This window comes from Hippocampus bargibanti, linkage group LG07 (assembly GCF_051943395.1).
Source record: "Hippocampus bargibanti isolate YZ-2025 linkage group LG07, ASM5194339v1, whole genome shotgun sequence".
Taxonomy (NCBI): domain Eukaryota; kingdom Metazoa; phylum Chordata; class Actinopteri; order Syngnathiformes; family Syngnathidae; genus Hippocampus; species Hippocampus bargibanti.
In genome coordinates, this window is record NC_142740.1 from 2,619,268 (window position 1) to 2,639,244 (window position 19,977).

Consider the following 19,977-nt stretch of genomic DNA (forward strand, 5'->3'; position numbering starts at 1 on the left):
GCTGTTGTGCGGTGTTAGTGGGCCGACTGACTGCAAGACCCGGAGAACCTCCTCAAAAAACACTCAATTTAACCAATTCCACGCACAAATACTACTCATTTTGTGGGAACACGAAATATACTGGACGCTGGACGTCGTACGGGTGTGATAAAGAGGACCCCTCAGTGCTTATATTGGAAGGTAAAATGGTGGAAGCGTGAACAATATGCCCGTGTTTCCTGGCTCGAAGGAACAGGATGTGCCCCCGTGGATGCTTGCTTTTAAAACCCGACCGTCCGACAGTTTGACGAGGTGTTTTATTTAATTTAATCCCCACGTACGATTGCGTCGTCTTTTGGTCGCACTGGGCGGTTAAACGGACGCGTAGTTGTTCACCACCCCCCACCTAGTCCCTCGTTTTAAAGGCTCCACTGTAAGGAAGTGACATGTCGGTGCGCTAGTGCTGGTGGCGCCCATGTTCGATTTGGCCTTCGCTATCTCCCGCTCTTCCAAGGCGTCGACTGGACTTGGCGCCAAAGCTTTTAAGCCATTTTGACGCATTATTTAGAAACTTGTCTCGTTATGGAAGTAATTTTACGGTTGATAATAAATCATACGCGATAACAGTGTAGCGAAATAAACCAAGCGCTTCGCTCTATTAACTTATTGTTTCCAAGCTTTTAAACAACGGGTTCCCATGTTGTGTCGTCACTTCCGCTAACTCATCCCCCTTCAGTCTGGTTAGCTCGTATGCTAGCTAGCTGCCTCCTTTCACGTTCTAATTTGAAGCAGTATCAGAAATATTCGTACTCGACCTACAGAGAAACTCAGTTTATAGTCATAAATGACAGATAAAAGTAGAAATAATGATCTATGTATTTTTATGTTTTTAATATGGTGCATTTCACACTTACAGATCGTTACAAAAGTAAAAATAACTGAATTTTATTTATTGTATTGTATTTGCGATTGTATTTTATTTATTATAGTACATATGCTTGTCTGTGACTGTAATGTATCCTTGAGAGCTGTGAAAGGCGCTTAAAATGTAATGTATTATTATTAAAAGAGCAATTAAAGGCCGAAGATGAAAATAATTTAAGATTTTTTTTTTTTTTTTTTTTTACTAAAACCCGTTAAGTAGGATAAAATACTGGCTGTGGGGTTTGCAGTTCATGGTGTCTCATGCCTACTGCCTGAAAACGGCTGGAATCGTCTCCAGCGGCCTAGATGGGTGTATAAATAAAAACAATAAAACTGACTGATTGATTAATATTGTAAGATTGAAAACAAAATGTCGAATCAGCTCTTGTATCCATTTTTCTCTGTTTCCCTCAGTTTGTACATCCATCCTTGCGATTGTCATATACACGTTTCCATCAGCTGAATATTGTCATCTTTGTTATAGAAACTCATGTCAACAGCAGATGGTGTCAAGGACTCTGCTGCTTGTTCTCCTTTTTTTCTTTAAACATAGCTTATGGAACAGTTAAGGTTGGTTGTGTGGCGTTTGTATATTCTCATCACCACTTACACAAGCATATAATCTGTTTGAATGGTTGGCAAACATCATTGCAACGTCGTGAGTGTTACAACCAGTCATAAATGCCATATGGATGTTTGTTTACGTAGCATGAACTTAAATGACCACATCCAACCCCCTTCATGGGGAATGCTGGGCATGTTTAAACAGCACTCCTGGTCCACTGACGTGCCAATTCTTCATGGGAGAGAGATGATAGCTTGAAATGAAATGTTATAAGGAACAAAACGGACCAATAGTATTAATCCAAACTCATTTTCCATCTTCAAAATAATGTTTCAAAATTCATGACTGGTAATGACTTTAGTGAAAACGACATAAGATTGCAAAGACCACCAAATTTATCGTTCTAAAATCACATGCCCCTTTTTTGTTCCTCTCAGGGATGAAATTAATCACCTGAGTGTCCATCAGAGGAAAACCACTAGCATGCTTTTCAACTGGAGATTTACAGTGAGTAGGAGGAGTGGCAGCGGACGTGGGTGATTTAAGTTGCAAATATTTGCACTTGCTTGAAGTAAACCGATGCGGCGTCCATTTTGTCCGCAGGATATGACAGGATGAAGCGTCTAAGGACCTCCAGCAGCAGCGACACTTCTGACAATGAGAGTGAGTCCACCCGTCCACCCCCCACACACACCCCTACAACACCCCTTGATGTCTTCATTCTTACATATGAAGCAACGTGGCATGTTTACATCCAGGTCCCTCCACCTCTTTCTGCTCCAACAAGTATGGCAGCAAACCGGGCACCCCCGCCGCCGACCCGAAGAAACCGGCTGAAGTAAGCTTCCGAACAATAATATACCCCCTGCATCTTCAGTCGGAGTCACCTGGTGTCTGAGATGTTTGGTCGGACACTGCGAACAAAGGCCCGAACACAGAAAGATTGTCTTTTATTGCCGGCAGGGGACGCAGCTATTCGTGACCGACGCCCAACTTCTGCAGCCCTTTGCCAAGCTATTTATTGAGAGTACAGTGATACCTCGGTTTACGAACTTTTTGGTTTACGAATGTTAAATTTATGAAAATTTTACCTTGGCATACAAACTATTTTTCGGGATACACACGGAGCTGCCACAATGAGTGATATGTCGTTCGCGAACGAGCCCGTTCTAACAACAAAATGGCAGCCGGCTTGTTTTGGTCCTCTATTCCCAGCCCCGGGTCTTCAGTTAAAGCCACGTGATTGGTCAAGAACGGAGCAGTAAGTGGAGGTGGTTTAAACATTAAAGAGACAGGCAGATGACAGTGAGAGTTTCAACTTTGATAGTTCAAAGGCAGAGTATAGACTGCAAGGTTAGAATATCCCATCAATAAGGCTCCACAAACAACCCGCACAAGCCATCTGTACACTTTATGCAAACAGCTATCAACCCTGTTAATTTATTGATGAACTAGATAAAATGATCACAGAGAAAGAACCTACAAGGGATCATTCCTCAACATGGTGAAAATTAGAAAGTAGAAACGTATGTTTTATGGGGACCTGGGAACGGATTATTCTTATTTTAATGGTTTTCTATGAGAAATTAATTTTTGGGATACACACTTTTCGCCTTACATACTCGGTCTGGGAACCAATTAGGTTCGTAAGCCAATGTATCACTGTATCTGCAAATTGAAGTGATACATTAGTAAAACATAGTCTTCTTGATTTGAATACCACACCCCTGGAAGTCCCAAGCACCAACAACTATAAAACAACAGAACAAACATTTTAATTGGTTGTCCTTTCCATGAACTGATAGATTTGTAACCTAGCTAATGACGTCTATCCTGTGAAGGAGTTCACCAAGTCGTACATTAGTCCAGATCTACATGAAGATGACAGTTTAACGGGCTGTATCTGTTCACCTCAGATTAACCCCAGATTTTCTGTGCTTCCATTGTGGGCCTTTTAGGCATGAAACTTTGAAATATAATAAATTCTATTCTCTATCACCCAGTATCATTTGTACATGTCTGACAGGTGTTCCGAAAAGACCTGATCAGCGCGATGAAACTCCCCGACTCGCACCACATCCCGCCGGAAGAGTACTACCTGCTAGCCGATAGCTGGAAACAGGAATGGGAGAAAGGGGTTCAGGTTCTGGCCAGCCCGGACACCATCCCACAGGCGTCTGTCAGGTACTGATAATCAGCGTTGCAGAGAGTAAAGTAACCCATTTGTAACTCCAATTCCAACATCTAAGGGGAGAGATTTGTCTAAAAGCTTTAACCAAGCAAAAAAAAAAATATATATATATATATTTTTTTTGACAAATACACACAGTAGGCTATTTGAAACCCCAAATATTTGATTTCTGCAGCCCTACAGTCGCTCTCGATTCAAGTTATAGTGCAATAGACCAAAAGGGGCGCTGGCGTGTGTGGCTTCCACTGCTCACCCACAGAAAAACTTATCCCGTGACTGTAAAGTGACCTTGAGAGTTTTGAAAGGCGCTCAGAAATGAAATATGTTATTATTATTATTATTAATTTGCCACTGGACGGGTCAGGAAACATATTAGCTATCTAGCTTGCAAGCTATATATTAGCTATTTAGCGAGCTTGATGAGCTAACTATTAGCAATGTGGATAGGTAGCTAGCTATTTGAGTCAGGAACATTAGCTAGCTAGCTAGCATTCTATTATCTTTTTGAGTTATTCCAGGTTGAGTGAACGCTGGTGTGTGTGGCTTCCACTGCTCACCCACAGAAAAACTTATCCCGTGACTCTAAAGTGACCTTGAGAGTTTTGAAAGGTGTTATTCCGGGTTGAGTGAACTTACTGCTCACCCACAGAAAAACTTATCCCGTGACTCTAAAGTGACCTTGAGAGTTTTGAAAGGTGCTTAGAAATGAAATATATTATTATGATGATGATGGTGATGATGATGATGATTATTATTATTATGATCACAATTGTGGACATTTTTATGTATAGTATCATCGCGGAGAAGTCCAAGGAAGTTCTGTATGGCCACGGGAAAAAGTACATCCAGTGTTCCGCGCAAGAGTCCCCAGAGACGGGCTACGTCAACATCAAGGAGCTGGCGGAAGCTATGTGCCGCTACGACCTTGATGACGTCGACCTCTACTGGTTGCAAGCGCTCAACAGCCAGCTGCTCTGGATGGGTAAGCTACCCATATTTGTAATTCGGCATTTGATTTGTTTATTTGTGTATGTTTGTGTGTTTTATTTACATTAAGTCATTCACTGCCAGATGATATGCAAAAATGTGTCCACTCCGGTGCCAGGGTTTTTGTCATTTTCACTCAAATTGTAGGACCCACAGAATATTTAGTTTGAGGACTACATAAACATTCAATTCAGTGTAAAAAAAATGTTAGATTTTCTTCTTTCATCAGAAAAAAAGTTAATTCCTAAATGATATGGGTCTGGAGTTATCTGAGCTTGAAATGAGGGCAGCTGTACAAAATGCAATACAATTTTCACTCATTAATTTATATAGCACTTTATAATAATAATAATAATAGCTAGCTATATAGCTCGCTAGATAGCTAGATATTATAATAATAATAATACATTTCACTTATAAGTGCCTTTCAAAACTCTCAAGGACACTTTACACACAGGATGTTTTTTCTGCAGGTGAGCAGCGGCAGCCACACGCGCCAGCATTCACTCAACCCGGAAGTTATACATATAAATAAACAAATACATAAATAAAGAAATACATACATAAAGAATAAAATAAAAAAAACATATATATATATATATATATACGCAAATAGAAAAAAAAATAAACAGATAAACACATGAATAAATAAACAAATACATACATAAATAAATAAATAAACAGATAAATACGTACAAATAAAGAAATACACAAATAAACATGAATACATAAATAAACAAATAAATACATAAACATATACACAAATATATACACTAATAAATACCAAGAAAGGAAACAAATATATTCAATAAATAAAAATAAACAAATACATAAATCAAAATGCATAAATACATGAACAAATAAACAAACAAATATACACACAAATAAAGAAATAAATAAACAAATAATTACATAAATAAATAAACAGAAAAATACACAAATAAACAGATACATATATAAATAAATACATGAAATAAACAAATATATAAACAAATACAAAAAAAATAAAAAAATAAAAATAAGCTGTAACAAAGCGCTAAAATGGACAAAAAGGCAAATGCTGCCCCCTCGTGGAAGGGAAAAAACATTGCCAGAGGTCTGACCAGCACTTTATCGGCACCCAAGCGTGAAAAAAGGGCAAATTCGGGACTTGCGCTCAATGCCATTTTTTTTTTATTCCCGAATAAATTTGGGAATGGCAGTGAATGGGTGAAATAAATAAATATAATAAACATCTAAAAAAATAAACAAAAATTAATTTAAGATTTAAAATGTAAAAATTAAATTTAAAATTTAAAAAATGGAATCAATGAATGAGTTAAATTGAAACTGAAATATTGAAATTGAAACTGAAATATTGTCCACGCTGCTCAACCCTACATGGCAGCACTTGTCACTTGTCGTCTTAGCTTTGCTTTGCGTCTGCGTGTCCAGGTGAGGACCCGATGGACGAGCTGACGATGGAACGCACCATGGAAGCGCTGGAGGGCCAATGCCACGACAACATGAAACACGCCATCGAAACGGTGGAGGGTCTGGGCATCGAGTACGACGAGGACGTGGTGTGCGACGTGTGCCGCTCACCCGACAGCGAGGAAGGCAACGACATGGTTTTCTGCGACAAGTGTAACATCTGCGTTCACCAGGTAGGTGGAATATTTCCCAAAAAATCAAAATCTGATACAGTGATACCTCGCTTTACGAACCCGTTGGCTTACGAACTTTTCGGTTTACGAATGTTAAATTTATGAAAATTTTACCTTGGCATACGGACTATTTTTCGGGATACACACGGAGCTGCCACAATGAGTGATGTGTCGTTCACGAAAGAGCCCTTTCTAACAAGAAAATGGCAGCCGGCTTGTTTTGGTCCTCTATTCCCCGTCCCCAGTCTTCGGTTAAATCCGCACGTGATTGGTTAAGAACGCAGCAGTGCGGGGTGAGGGTTACAGACAGAGAGAGAAGCCATTCTCCAAAAAAATAAAATGGCAGCTGACATTTTTTTTGTCCTCTATTCTCCACCCCCAGTCTTCAGTTAAAGTCACGTGATTGGTCAAGAACGCAGCAGTGAGGGGAGGTGGTTTAAACATAAAAGAGACAGGCAGACGACAGAGAGAGAGTGAGACAAAATGGATAGAAAACAGTGACATTTGGACAAGTTTCAACTTTGATAGTTCAAAGGCAGAGTGTAGACTGCAAGGTTAAAATTCCCATCAATCAGGCTTCACAAATAACCTGCACAAGCCATCTGTACACTTGATGCAAAAAGCTATTGACCCAACTAAACAGAACACAATTGACGAGGAACTAGGTAAAATTATCGCAGAGAAAACACCTACAAGGGATCATTCCTCAAGATGGTGAACGAAGAAGGCTACGTTCCTCATCAAGTGTTTAATGCTGATGAAATCGGCCACTCCATTCCATCAAGCCATCAACGACCATCACAAAGGTCAATAGAACAACTTTATTATACTGTACAGTTTATTTCTTTAATTAGAATACCATAGCACATTTATTATACATAAAATAAGGTATATTTTGTGTAGTTTTAAGGCTTAGAATAGTAGACAATAATGTTTTATGGGGACCTGGGAACGGATTATTCTCATTTTAATGGTTTCCTATGGGAAATTAATTTTTGGCATACACACTTTTCGCCTTAGACACTCTGTCTGGGAAGCGATTCAGTTCGTAAGCCAGGGTATCACTTTATTTCCCCCAAACAGCTTCATTTGACACCCCATTTGCAATGCTAATCATTTCACATTCAAACCGTTGTCCCCCCCCCAAAAACAAAAAAATGGCAATCTCATTCTACACATTGCACAGTATAGAGACAAGAAACTGATTCACAGCCAAGGCGCAAAGGGACCCATGTGACGAGACGGTTTATTTTGTTTACTTTATCCCCACCAGGCCTGTTACGGAATCGTCAAAGTGCCCGTCGGGAATTGGATGTGCCGCACGTGCGTGCTGGGCATCGACCCGCAGTGCCTCCTGTGTCCCAAAAAGGGCGGGGCCATGAAGGCGACGCGCGCCGGTACCAAGTGGGCGCATGTCAGTTGCGCCCTGTGGATCCCAGAGGTAAAAAAATTCAAATAAATAACGATGGATGGATAGATAGATAAACATAAATACAAATAAACCAATGAATACATAAACAAATAGTGAAATAGATATACAAATAAATAAACAACTAAATAAATAGACGAATAAATAAATAAACATACATCAACAAATAAATAATATAAATAAATGAAAAAAAATGCATATACAAATAAACCAAGAGCTAAAGATAAATAAACCAATGAATACATAAACAAATAAAGAAACAGATATACAAATAAATACAGAACTAAATAAATAGATGACTAAACATATTTCACCAAATAAATAAAAGAATATAAATGATTAGAATAATAAATAACTAAACAAATGAACATATATCAACAAATAAAATAAACTTTTCTAAACAACAATAAATTTATAAACAAATTAACATAAAAATAAATGAATGAATAAAGAAATTGATATATATCATCAAATAAATATGGTGAATAAATAAAGTTATACAAAAAAAACACAGAACTAAAGATAAATAAACCAATAAATATATAAACAAATACAAATAAACAACCAACTAAATAAATAGGTGATTAAATAACTAAAAAAAATAAAAATAAAGATTAAAAATATTTTAAATATTATAAATAAATATCAAAAAAGAAAATAAATTCTATAAAAATAAATAAAGAAAATACATAAATAAGTATGGAATGAAATAAACCACAAATCCCTTGGTGATGACCCATCTGACATCTCCCACTTTTTTTTTTTTTTTTTTTTTTTTTTTTCTCCACTGCTCCCAGGTCAGCATCGCATGTCCTGAAAGGATGGAGCCGATCACCAAAGTATCCCACATCCCACCCAGCCGCTGGTCGCTCATTTGTAGCGTGTGCAAGATCAAGACGGGCGCGTGCATTCAGGTGAAGCAGCAGGACTAATTCATTGTATTTTATGATAATACTAATAATAATAATAATAATACATTTCATTTATAAGAATCTTTCAAAACTCTAAAGGACACTTTACTGTCACAGGATATTTTTTCTCCGAGCATTCATTCAACCCTGCAAAGCCTTCTCTGCTGGCCTACAAATATCTGAATCACACACTGATGTTGATTAGATGTTTGTTTTCGTATTTAAAGGACAACCGACGCCTCCGGACAAGTTGTGTCCGTAATTTGTAAAATCACTTCAAATGACTTCTACTAAGCGTATTTCACAAAGATTCCACCGCATATAGCTATATTTTACCTTTTAAGACTCGCGCTGAATATTCAGGAAGTCTTGTTTTCGAGTTCATGACGATGTCAGAAGTGACGTCACGGAGGGAACGCCCCTGACCGAGAAAGCGACACACAATGCATTTTTCGGTACTTTTTTTTCATCTGAAAACTTCGTGTTGATGGCGAAATTAGAAGATTTCAAATTAATATAAAATATATTAATTAATTAATATAAAATAGATTGCCTAGTCACCTGCCAATCATAATTTGCGGAAACGGCTCTTATCACTAGCCGCGAGTGACAAGAGCATACTGGCCACAGCTAGCACACTATCGCTAGCAAGCTGCATAAGCAAATACAGTGAGACCTCAACTTACGAACTTAATTGGTTCCCAGACAGAGTGTGTAAGGCGAAAAGTGTGTATCTCAAAAAAAAATTCCCATAGGAAACCATTAAAATGGGAATAATCAGTTCCCGGGTTTTCATAAAATATAGTTTTTAACTAAATAAGCCTTAAAACTACACACAACATACCTTATTCTATGTATAATAAACATGCTATTGTATTGTAATGAAAGAAATACACTGCATTGTGGGTTTTTTTTTCGGTCCCATCATAGTAAAAGTATCAGCAAAAAGCTCCAAGTAGGCAATCGACGTGTGCATTCAATGAAAGGGGGTGTGCAAAGTAGCGCCGGCTGGAGCGCTGTTCGGTCGTGTGCTTCCGCCGAAGATCACTCCGCCAGCCGTGGTGGGTGTGTATTATGAAAATAGTGCTTATTATAAGGTTTAATTTTCATAAATTAGAGGTTCTTAAGACGAAAGGTTTGTAAGATAAGGTGTTTGTAAGTTGAGGTCTCACTGTATATTGTTGTTGATTTAATAGCGATTTTGTCAATCCACCATTTTAGGCTCTATCTGTCCTCCTTCAGGCGTCTTCAGTTGGTCCAAAATACTGCTGGTTCACTTCTATGTGCTCCTATTTAGCCCCAAATCTGGAAATCGTTTTAACGCACCCGTTTTTTGTTTTTTTTAATCCGTTTCCCGTCCCCACAGTGCTCAGTGAAGAACTGCACCACCCCCTTCCACGTGACTTGCGCCTTTGAGCACAGCCTGGAAATGAAGACCATCCTGGACGAGGGCGACGAGGTCAAATTCAAGTCGTACTGCCTCAAGCACAGCAAGCCCAAAACGGCGGGCGAAGCCGGCCTGAGCCCGGCGCGGGCCAAACCGCCGGCGCCGCCTTCCGACTCGGTCAAATTGGGCCTGCGGGCGCAGCGGCTTCAGGAGCTGGAGGAGGAATTTTACGCTCTGGTGCGTCCGGAGGAGGTTTCGCGTTCGGTGGGGCTCTCGCAGTGCCTGGTGGATTTTGTCTATCAGTACTGGAAGCTGAAGAGGAAAAGTAACTTTAACAAGGCCCTGCTGGCCCCCAAGGAAGACGAGGAGAACCTGGTTCTGCAGCCGCACCAGGACAGCATCCACACGCGCATGCGCATGTTCATGCACCTGCGACAGGACCTGGAGAGGGTCAGTGCCATTTTGGTACCTTCCCCCCCCCCCCCCACCCCATCTTCTCTTCCGACCTCATTTGCAGGTGTCGTGTGTTATTCTGAATGCTTTATCTATCTATCTATCTATCTATCTATCTATCTATCTATCTATCTATCTATCTATCTATCTATCTATCTATCTATCTATCTATCTATCTATCCATCTGGCTGGCTAGCTATCGATATAGCTATCTAGAGCTATCTAGCTAGGTAGCTACCTAGCTAGCTTGCTCTATCTCTATCTATCTCTATCCATCTATCTCTATATCTTTATCTATATCACTATCTAGCTACCTAACTAGCTTGCTCTATCTCTATCTATCTCTATCCATCTATCTCTATATCTTTCTCTATCTATATCACTATCTGTCTATCTATATCTCTATCTCTATATCTATCTATCTATCACTATATCTCTATATCTATCTCTATCTCTATACTATATCACTATCTATCTCTATAGCTTTACATCTATATCTACTTATATCGCTACCTATCTGTCTATCTATATCTCTATCTCTATATCTATCTATCACTATATCTATATCTATCTCTATCACTATCTCTATTTATCTATCACTATCTCTATCTATACTATATCACTATCTATCTCTATAGCTTTACATCTATATCTACTTATATCGCTACCTATCTGTCCATCTCTATCTCTTTCTATATCGATATCTCTCTCTATATCTATCTATATCTATCTATCTCTGTGTATTTCTCTCTATACCTATCTCGATCTCTATAGCTCTATATCTATCTATATTGCAATCTATCTTTCTATCCGTCTGTCTCTATATATCTATATCTCGTCCTATATCGCTATATCTCTATATCTATCTATATCGCGATCTGTCTATCCCTATATCGCTATCTATCTCTATATATCTATATCGGAATCTGTCTCTCTATATCGCTATCTATCTTTATACATCTATATCTCTATATCTCTTTCTATATCGCTATCTATCTCTCATATCTATCTATCTGTAAACTCTATCTATCTCTCTATATCTATAATCTCTTTCTATATTGCTGTCTGTCTGTCCGTTCGTCTCCATCCATCCATTTGTTTATTAATATATCTGTTTATTGATTTCAATATGATCACTTGATTGATCGCGACGCCGCAGGTGAGGAACTTGTGCTACATGGTGAGTCGACGGGAGAAGCTCAAACTGCTGCAGAGCAAAGCCCAAGAGCAAATGTTCAACCTGCACGTCAACCTCACCAGCCAGGAGATCTCTGCTGGTAAGCTGCCATCAGCGTTTTACTTGCGTCTCATAAAGAAAAAGAAAAGAAAAGAAAATAAAACGTTGTCTTTTTTTTTTCGTCTTCTGAAGGCCTCGCTGCATCCTTCCCGGTGGAAAGTGTCCTTTTCCGGCCTCCTCCCAGGATCACACTCAAGCTAAAAATGCCCAAAGCGTCCAGCGTAGGAAACTGCCACAGCACGTCCAAAACGGCTAACGGTCCTTTGTGCCCGGACAACAGCGGAAACGTGTCCGAACGAGCTAGCGAAGGCCTAGGCCAAGGCAAACCTCAACTGCACGGCCACTCCCGGCGGGACGAACGCGCCAACGGTCGTGTGTCGGGGAAGCCCTTGCTCGCCGGGAAGTCCGCCGGAGGGAAACCGTTGTCGGGGAAGCCTCTGAATCTCCACCCGTCGTTACACGGCCATTCGTCTAACGGCAAAGCGGAGCAAGAACGCGCTTCCAAAAATGGCCTTTTGGAGAAAGTGGTTGCGCAGAAAGACAGCTCGTGCCAAACGCCCGCTGACCCCGACGTGCCCAAACAACCGCTGGACAAAAGCGCTTTCGGGAAGTCGGCCATGGAACATTTCGGCAGGTCCTTCAAGGAGGCCACCATGAACTTGGTACGGACCACCGAGGACATTCGGGCCTCGGATAAGCTCGCCCGGAAGGAAAAACTCTGGGCCAAGCCGGTTTCAACCAACAACGCCCGCATGTACCACGACAGCGACGGATACTGTCCCGATTTGGAGCTTAGCGACTCGGAGCCCGACGCCAAAGGGAGGCATCGGCGCCAGGGTGCACCCGCCACGCCCGACGTCACCCGACGGGCGACCGGTAGCGGCGGCGGCGGCGGGCGTGGGAGAAAATCACTAGGCGCCGCCTCGCATTGCGCAGTACGAAGGTGACAGAAGACGCCGTTAGCGTGCTAGCATGTTTGTAGCTAGCACATTTTTTTTTTTACTGAACAGCGCCACACTCCGCTGGATGTACAGTATTGTCAGAAATACACCAAACATTCCGAATCCTAAATTGCCAACACCCACCTTTAGGGACTCGAGTTGATGATGTCACTCTTTAGGCCACGCCTCTCAAAAGCACACGCTAACAGTGTTTCTCACCAAATGATGACAAAGCCTGCGTCAATTCAACTCATTTCTTGACCTCAATTCGGCGTCTTAGCACAAAGATGGCAGCAAATCGGGAATTTAATACAAAAGCCCGGAATGTGAAAACAGCAAATAGGTGAAGTTTTCAGTCAATAGGTTCGGACCACAAATGAACATGTAATATTTCTTCTTTTTTTTTTTTTTTTATTAAAAAAAAGTTGCCTTGAACAAAAAAAAAAAAAAAACATGTTAAGCTAGAAATGTTGCCAAGTTGTCAAGGATGTTGACTTCAAGGAAGTCAACATTTATTTTTTTTTACCTCATACAATGTTTTGTTTGCGTTCCGATTGGTATCAACACAACATCCCGGTTCATTTCCTGTTTGTGAAATATGAATTAAGAAGCAAAATCCACCTGTTTGATCAATTCATCTCAAGGGTCGGACATTTTGTTCCGCCATTTTCTCAAAATTACACCAAATCACAAGTCGGCCATTTTCTAAATTTAATTTTTTGGAACGTTCGCTAACTGGATGGACGTTAACCAGATCAAATGACAAAATGGCCGCCCTCTCGGATAGATAAAAACGGGAGAATTTGCTTGAAATGTTGCCAAGGGGTCAAAGAGGAAGTCAACATTTATTTATTTTTACCTCAATGTTTTGTTTGCGTTCCGATTGGTATCAACACAACATCCTGGTTCATTTCCTGTTTGTGAAATATGAATTAAGAAGCAAGATCCACCTGTTTGACCAATTCATCTCAAGGGTCGGACATTTTGTTCTGCCATTTTCTAAAAATTACACCAAATCGCAAGTCGGCCATTTTCTAAATTCAATTTTTCGGGCTGATAAAATGACAAAATGGCCGCCCTCTCAGATAGATACAAATGAGAGGATTTCGCTGCTTAATTCATAGATCATAAATGCAACAATTAACCTCAATTCCATCTTTTGAACAAAATGGCTGCATCAAACATTGCGAGAAAAACAATTTTTTTTGGAGTTAACGTCAATGGAGAACACTAAATTCTTGACTGTCGTCACATATTCGCTGCCTTCAATTTTTTTCTTGTCTCATCCTTTTATTTGATAATAAAGATGCAAATCAAGAGGTTTTTTTGTTTCATTCAAAACATGAATTGTCACATAAATTTCTAAAACAAAAAAATATGCAATTAGATATTTATCTACTAAATAAAATGTAACTGTTAATGTAGCTAGCTATTAGTTATCTATTAGCTAGCTATCTATTGGTTATCTGTTAGCTAGCTAGCTAACTTTCTATCAATTTTAGTTATTCCGGGTTGAGTGAACGCTGGCGCGTGTGGCTGCCACTGCTCACTGACATAAAAACGGATCCTGTGACTGTTAAGTGGCCTTGAAAGGTGTTTATAAATTAAATTTTATTATTATGTATTTTTTTTAAGTCATCTTAAATCGATGCTATAGGTAGATTTACTTCATGGATTTACTTCATTTTAATTACATTTAGGGCTGACACGGTGAGCCCATCTGCCTCACGGAGCAGAGGTGTGGGGTTCGATTCCCGATCCCGCCTTCCTTTTATGGAGTTTGTATCTTCTTAGTGGGTTTTCTTCGGGTACTCCGGTTTCTGGGTTGATATTCAACATGTAAGATTTTAATACTGTCCGTAATGATTTTCTTCTGAGGATCGCAATCCCAATTTTTTTTGGTGACATCATCATAAGAGAATAGCCGTCATTTAAAAGCTGTATGACATAGTATACGTGTCATTGAAACCAACCAACCCCCCTACCACCCGCCCCGTTAACATTACCCGCACTTTTGCACAGTAAATGTGAATAGATGGAGTTCCCCTGTATTCAAATTATAATTCCAATTGACATGCCGTGTGTTTCCTCAACTACACTATCTCACAAAAGTGAGTACACCCTCACATTCATCCTCATGGGACAACACTTACAAAAAATGGACACTTTTCTGTAACAAACTAGTCAATATATGGTCTTTATAATTATTTTAATTAAAAGTTCATACATTCAATGCCCCCCTGAAAGTAACTCAACAGCCTTTAATATCAAGTCATTGGCAAGAGTACACCTTGATGTGAAAATGTCCAAATTCGGTTCTATTTGAAATATCCCATCTCTAAAAAAATATTATAAATTCAACCTGGCTCTAATGCTCTTCCGTATGTTTTTGCTACTGTTTTTTCAGTAACGCATTTGAACTCAAGTCGTTTGTTTGCCGGTAACTAGTGTAGTGGGGAACTATCTTGTCACTACTTATTCATCTCCGTTATAGCCTTTGCGCATGCGCATTCCCAAACAGGAAGTACTGTACCTGAAAGCCGCTCAAACGTGATACTGTCAGTCAAAGACGAACCCGGAACGCAAGAGTTCATATTTAGTGAGTAGGACGATGTCGTGGCGACAAGACCGGTTTTCCCCATCATCAGCAAACAACCTGACTTGACTCATTGATTTCGCTTTATTTCTTCCAAGACCTCGCCGACTTTCACTACTACTTCCTGTTTACCCCTTGACCCCCTCGGTTGTCTTAAAGGCACATAATGAAATAATCGGAGGGGATCGATTCATCGAGCGTGAAATGTGGGAAAAGCTGTCCACGCCGAGACGTTCCTTGCCGACCGAAGTGGAGGAGATCCCCGACATGGACCACTGGTGCGAGGACTGGATGTCGAATTTGCCCAATGAGCTTTTGGACATTCCGCTGACCCACCTGGCCATACCCGGTACTGTGGCTTTAATTTCAAATTCCCCTGTTTGGATCAATAATAATACATTTCATTTTTAAGCCTTTCAAAACTCATGGTCGCTTTACAGTCACAGGATAAAGCTTTTCTGTGGGTGAGCAGCGGCAGCCACACGCGCCAGCGTTCACTCAACCCGGAAGTAACTCAAATAGAGAGAATATACAGCAAATAGATAGCTAGCTAGATAGCCAGATCGTTAGTTAGATAGCTAATAGACAGCAAATAGATAGCTAGCCAGCTAGTTACTTAGATATCTAATAAACAGCAAATAGATAGCTACCTAGATAGCCAGCTAGCTAGTTAGATAGCTAATTGACTGCAAATAGATTGCTAGCTAGCTAGATAGATAGACAGCTAGTTAGTTAGATAGCTAATAGACAGCAAATAGCTAGCTAGCTAGATAGCCAGCTAGATAGCTAATAGACCGGAATTAATTAAAATAGATAGAATAGACAGCACATAGATAGCTAGCTAGATAGCCAGCTCGTTAGTTAGATAGCTAATAGACAGCAAATAGATACCTAGCCAGCTAGTTAGTTAGATAGCTAATAGACAGCAACTAGCTAGCTAGCTATATAGTTAGATCGCTAATAGACAGCAAATAGCTAGCTAGCTATATAGCCATCTAGATAGTTAAATAGCTACTAATACAACAACAAATATGACAATGAGTCATATTTCTAATATTTTGACCCACGCAATAAATGAAAATCACCCTTCATTTTAGGAACAACACTCATACTTTACAAACCACATTCATAATTCGGGATGAGATATAAATATGCCAGGGGTGATTAATAAGAATTCCTTTTGACGGTAATCGTTGTATGAACAGTAAACCAGTTCTAGCTGTTCAGTGTGTGTTTGTGTGTTTTCAGGAAGTCATGACACAATGAGTTATTGCCTGGATATCTCCTCCCCCTTGGTGAGGTCTGAGTCGGACCTGTTTCGGGTGCTTGATGGACTTTGTTGTTGCCTCACCAGGCCCACTGTCTTTAAATGGGCCACCACGCAGGTAGAGAAACTTTGATCTATCTATCATCCAATTCTAGCTAGCTAGCTAGCTAGCTAGCAATCTATCCAGCTGTCTATCAGCTGTTTTTCAAACGCTATATACATCAATTTGTTTGAATATGGATAATCGGATGCTAATAATCTAGCTGGCTATATAACTGGCTATTTAGTTGGCTAGCTTGCTAGCTATTTATTTGCTAACTAGCTACATAGCTGGCTACCTAGCTATTTAGCTAGCTAGCTATCTATTTGTTATCTATAACAGATTTATTTAGCTAGCAGTAAAGTCTCGTTATATCGATATTCAAGGGAGTCCGAAAAAATATCGATATATCCGACCCTGTTTGCATGTAATTTTCTCCGTGCGTGCATAGAAATAGTATCGATATAACCGGGACTATCGATATATCCGATATCGATATAACCAGACTTTACTGTAGCTGTTTATTATCTAGCTAGCTTTCTACCTGAGTTAGATCCGGTTTGAGTGAAGGCCTAGCTATCTATCTGTTAGCTATCTATTAGCTAGCTATCTTTCTATCTGAATTATTTAGCTGTCTATTAGCTAGCCAGCTTTTCTAGATGAGTTACTTCCGGGTTGTGTGAAGGCCTAGCTAGCTATCTGTTAGCTATCTATTAGCTAGCTTTCTATCTATTTCAGTTACTTCCGGGTTGAGTGAACGCTGGCGTGTGTGGCTGCTCACTAACAGAAAAACTTATCCTGTGACTGTAAAGTGACCTTGAGAGTTTTGAAAGGCGCTTAGAAATTAAATGTATTATTATTATTATTATTATTATTATTATTATTATTATTATTATTATTATTATTATTATTATTATTAAACTATTTCATTCTTTCATTCACTCAACCCGGAATAACTCAAACAGATAGAAAGTTAGCTAGCCAGCTAGCTAGCTAATAGATAACTAATAGACAGATAGCTAGCTAGTTAGATAGATTAATAATAATAATAATAATAATAATAATAATAATAATAATAACACATTTCATTTATAGCAAAGAGATAGCCAGCTAGGTAGCTAGCTAGATACACGTATTTTATCTATCTATCCATCCATCTAGCTAGCTTGCTAGCTAGCTATCAATCTATCCAGCTATCTATCAGCTGTTTTTCAAGCACTATATAAATCAATATGTAATTGTATTGTATTGTATTGTATTGTATTGTATTGTATTGTATTGTATTGTATCTAAGCACCCCGTCCCGTTTTTAAATATTTAAATATTGTCCATGCAATCAGGACCGCTGCATCGAAGACCAGCTGTCAATGGGAATCCGGTATTTCGACCTGCGTGTGGCGCATAAACCCGACGACCCGTCCTCCGAGTTGTACTTCACGCACATCTTATACACGCACGTTACCGTCTTGGTGAGTGAATCTCGACAAACTGGAAATCCCTATCGACCAATCAGTTCACTCGCGTATTTGCTGTCATCCAATCAGGACACACTTCGGTCCGTGGCGACTTGGCTGGAAAGTCACCCGAAGGAGGTTGTCATCTTGGCCTGCAGGCACTTTGAGGGACTCAGTGACGCGCTACATCACTTTTTCATATGCAACCTGAAGAAACTCTTTGGCACTAAACTCTGTCTCCGCCAGGTTAGCTTATTTCCTATTATTCTATGATGTGATATGCTTTGGACTATAATAATAATAATAATAATAATAATAATAATAATAATAATAATAATAACAAGCAAAAACAACAAACAGCAACACCAAACAAAAACAACAACAAACAAATGACAACAAACAAACAACAAACGAAAACAACAACAAACAAACAACAACAAATACAACAAACAACAACAACAAATCACAACAAACAATGACAACGAACAACGACAACAAAACATGACAACAATGACACAAACAATGGCAACAAACAAACAACAACACACAAAACAACCACAAAGACAACAACAAACACAAACAACAACACACAAAAACAATAAACAACAACAACAACAAAAAACACACAAAAACAACAACAAACAATGACAACAAACGACAACAACAAACAAAGAGAACAACAAACAAAAACAACAACGAACAAAAACAACACACAACAACAACACTCAACAAACAACTACAAACAACAACAAACAAAAACAAGCAAACAACAAACAAAAACAACAACACACAAAAACAACAACAAACAGCAACAAACAACAACAAATAATAACAATAATAATAATAATAATAATAATAATAATAATAATAATAATACATGTAATTTCTAAGCGCCTTTCTAAACTCTCAAGGACACTTTACAGTCACTGTATTTTTTTTTGTGCTATAAGATCCTCCTTAGGTTTTCATGTGTACCATGAGATGTCCATTACGTGCCTCTCTTTCGCCGATAGGAAGCGGATTGGTCTCTGCGGCGTCTGTGGGCGTCGGGTCGTCAGGTTCTGCTCTCCTACGACGCCGATGTAGCTTCCCGACATGCCGAACTACTCCCCAGCATCCCCTACTGGTGGGCTAACCAACGCACGGCTTGCGCCGCCATTAACTTCCTGGAGTGGAACAAGCAGCTTGGGAGGCCACGTGAGTCCTATGTCATCAAGACATAGCTAATAGATAGCCAGCTAACCAGCCAGCTAGCTTACAGATAGCTAACAGCTAGCTAGCTAGCTGGATAGATAGCTAATAGTAAGGCAGATAGCCATATATCTGATAGCCAACAGATAGCTAGATAGCCAGCCAACTACATGGTTATATAGCTAATAGCTAGCCAGCCAGATAGTCAGTTAGCCGGATAAATTACCATTAGTGCTAATATTCAATGACAAAAAAACACCATTAAATAGCCTGCAACTAGTTGGCGAATGCTAAATTCTTACAAATTGTCTATTATTTTGCATTCAAATGTACATTTTTATTGTTATTTACATTTTAATCCAGAGGGTTTCTTCGTGGCGGGCTTAAACGTGACGGCGTACCGAAAATACATCATCACCAACCCCAAGCAATCGCTACGCACGTTGACTTGGGCCCAATGGCAAAGCCTGAGCGAGTGGGTGAAGCAACAGGCCCCCGGATCGGAACCCCATAACGTCAACATCATCGCCGGGGACTTTGTGGGCCCGTTGCCCCTCTGCCGCCTCGTCGTGGGACTCAACAGGAAACTGCTAGCCGAGACAAAATTGCACGAAGAAAAGGAATGCTAGCAACGTAACACACACACACACACACACACACATATATATATATATATATATATATATATATATATATATATATACAGTGATACCTCGGTTTACGAACGTTAAATTAATGAAAATTTTACCTTGGCATACGAACTATTTTTCGGGATACAC

At 39.6% G+C, this 19,977-nt stretch overlaps 2 protein-coding genes across 3 annotated transcripts; both read left to right on the plus strand.

Moving 5' to 3' along the window:
- Positions 1–12: 12 nt before the first annotated feature.
- Positions 13–13,967, plus strand: jade3 (jade family PHD finger 3). Its single transcript, XM_089001802.1, has 12 exons — positions 13–180; positions 1,906–1,975; positions 2,072–2,131; positions 2,227–2,306; positions 3,495–3,652; positions 4,451–4,641; positions 6,081–6,292; positions 7,566–7,733; positions 8,519–8,635; positions 9,999–10,469; positions 11,632–11,749; positions 11,842–13,967. Exons 3-12 carry the CDS (start codon positions 2,083–2,085, stop codon positions 12,654–12,656), a joined length of 2,379 nt encoding a protein of 792 aa, XP_088857928.1. The 5' UTR covers positions 13–180; positions 1,906–1,975; positions 2,072–2,082; the 3' UTR covers positions 12,657–13,967.
- A 1,208-nt stretch (positions 13,968–15,175) lies between these two features.
- On the plus strand, positions 15,176–19,849 carry plcxd1.2 (phospholipase C, X domain containing 1, tandem duplicate 2). Of its 2 annotated transcripts, none has more exons than XM_089001803.1 (6): positions 15,176–15,595; positions 16,495–16,631; positions 17,894–18,022; positions 18,098–18,253; positions 19,021–19,204; positions 19,562–19,849. In XM_089001803.1, the coding sequence occupies exons 1-6, from the start codon at positions 15,451–15,453 to the stop codon at positions 19,825–19,827; spliced, it is 1,017 nt and encodes a 338-aa protein (XP_088857929.1). In that variant the 5' UTR covers positions 15,176–15,450; the 3' UTR covers positions 19,828–19,849. The 2 variants fall into 2 exon arrangements, with proteins under 2 accessions (XP_088857929.1, XP_088857931.1); XM_089001805.1 differs by having other exon boundaries at positions 15,455–15,595; positions 16,499–16,631.
- Positions 19,850–19,977: the final 128 nt, after the last annotated feature.

Coding starts and splice junctions, on each gene's coding strand:
- jade3 (XM_089001802.1), top strand. CDS start 2,083: ATGAAGCGTCTAAGGACCTCCAGCAGCAGCGACACTTCTGACAATGAG. Junction 2,307..3,494: donor ACCCGAAGAAACCGGCTGAA/GTAAGCTTCCGA, acceptor CATGTCTGACAG/GTGTTCCGAAAAGACCTGAT. Junction 8,636..9,998: donor AGACGGGCGCGTGCATTCAG/GTGAAGCAGCAG, acceptor CCGTCCCCACAG/TGCTCAGTGAAGAACTGCAC.
- plcxd1.2 (XM_089001803.1), top strand. CDS start 15,451: ATGTGGGAAAAGCTGTCCACGCCGAGACGTTCCTTGCCGACCGAAGTG. Junction 15,596..16,494: donor GACCCACCTGGCCATACCCG/GTACTGTGGCTT, acceptor GTGTGTTTTCAG/GAAGTCATGACACAATGAGT. Junction 18,023..18,097: donor ACACGCACGTTACCGTCTTG/GTGAGTGAATCT, acceptor TCATCCAATCAG/GACACACTTCGGTCCGTGGC.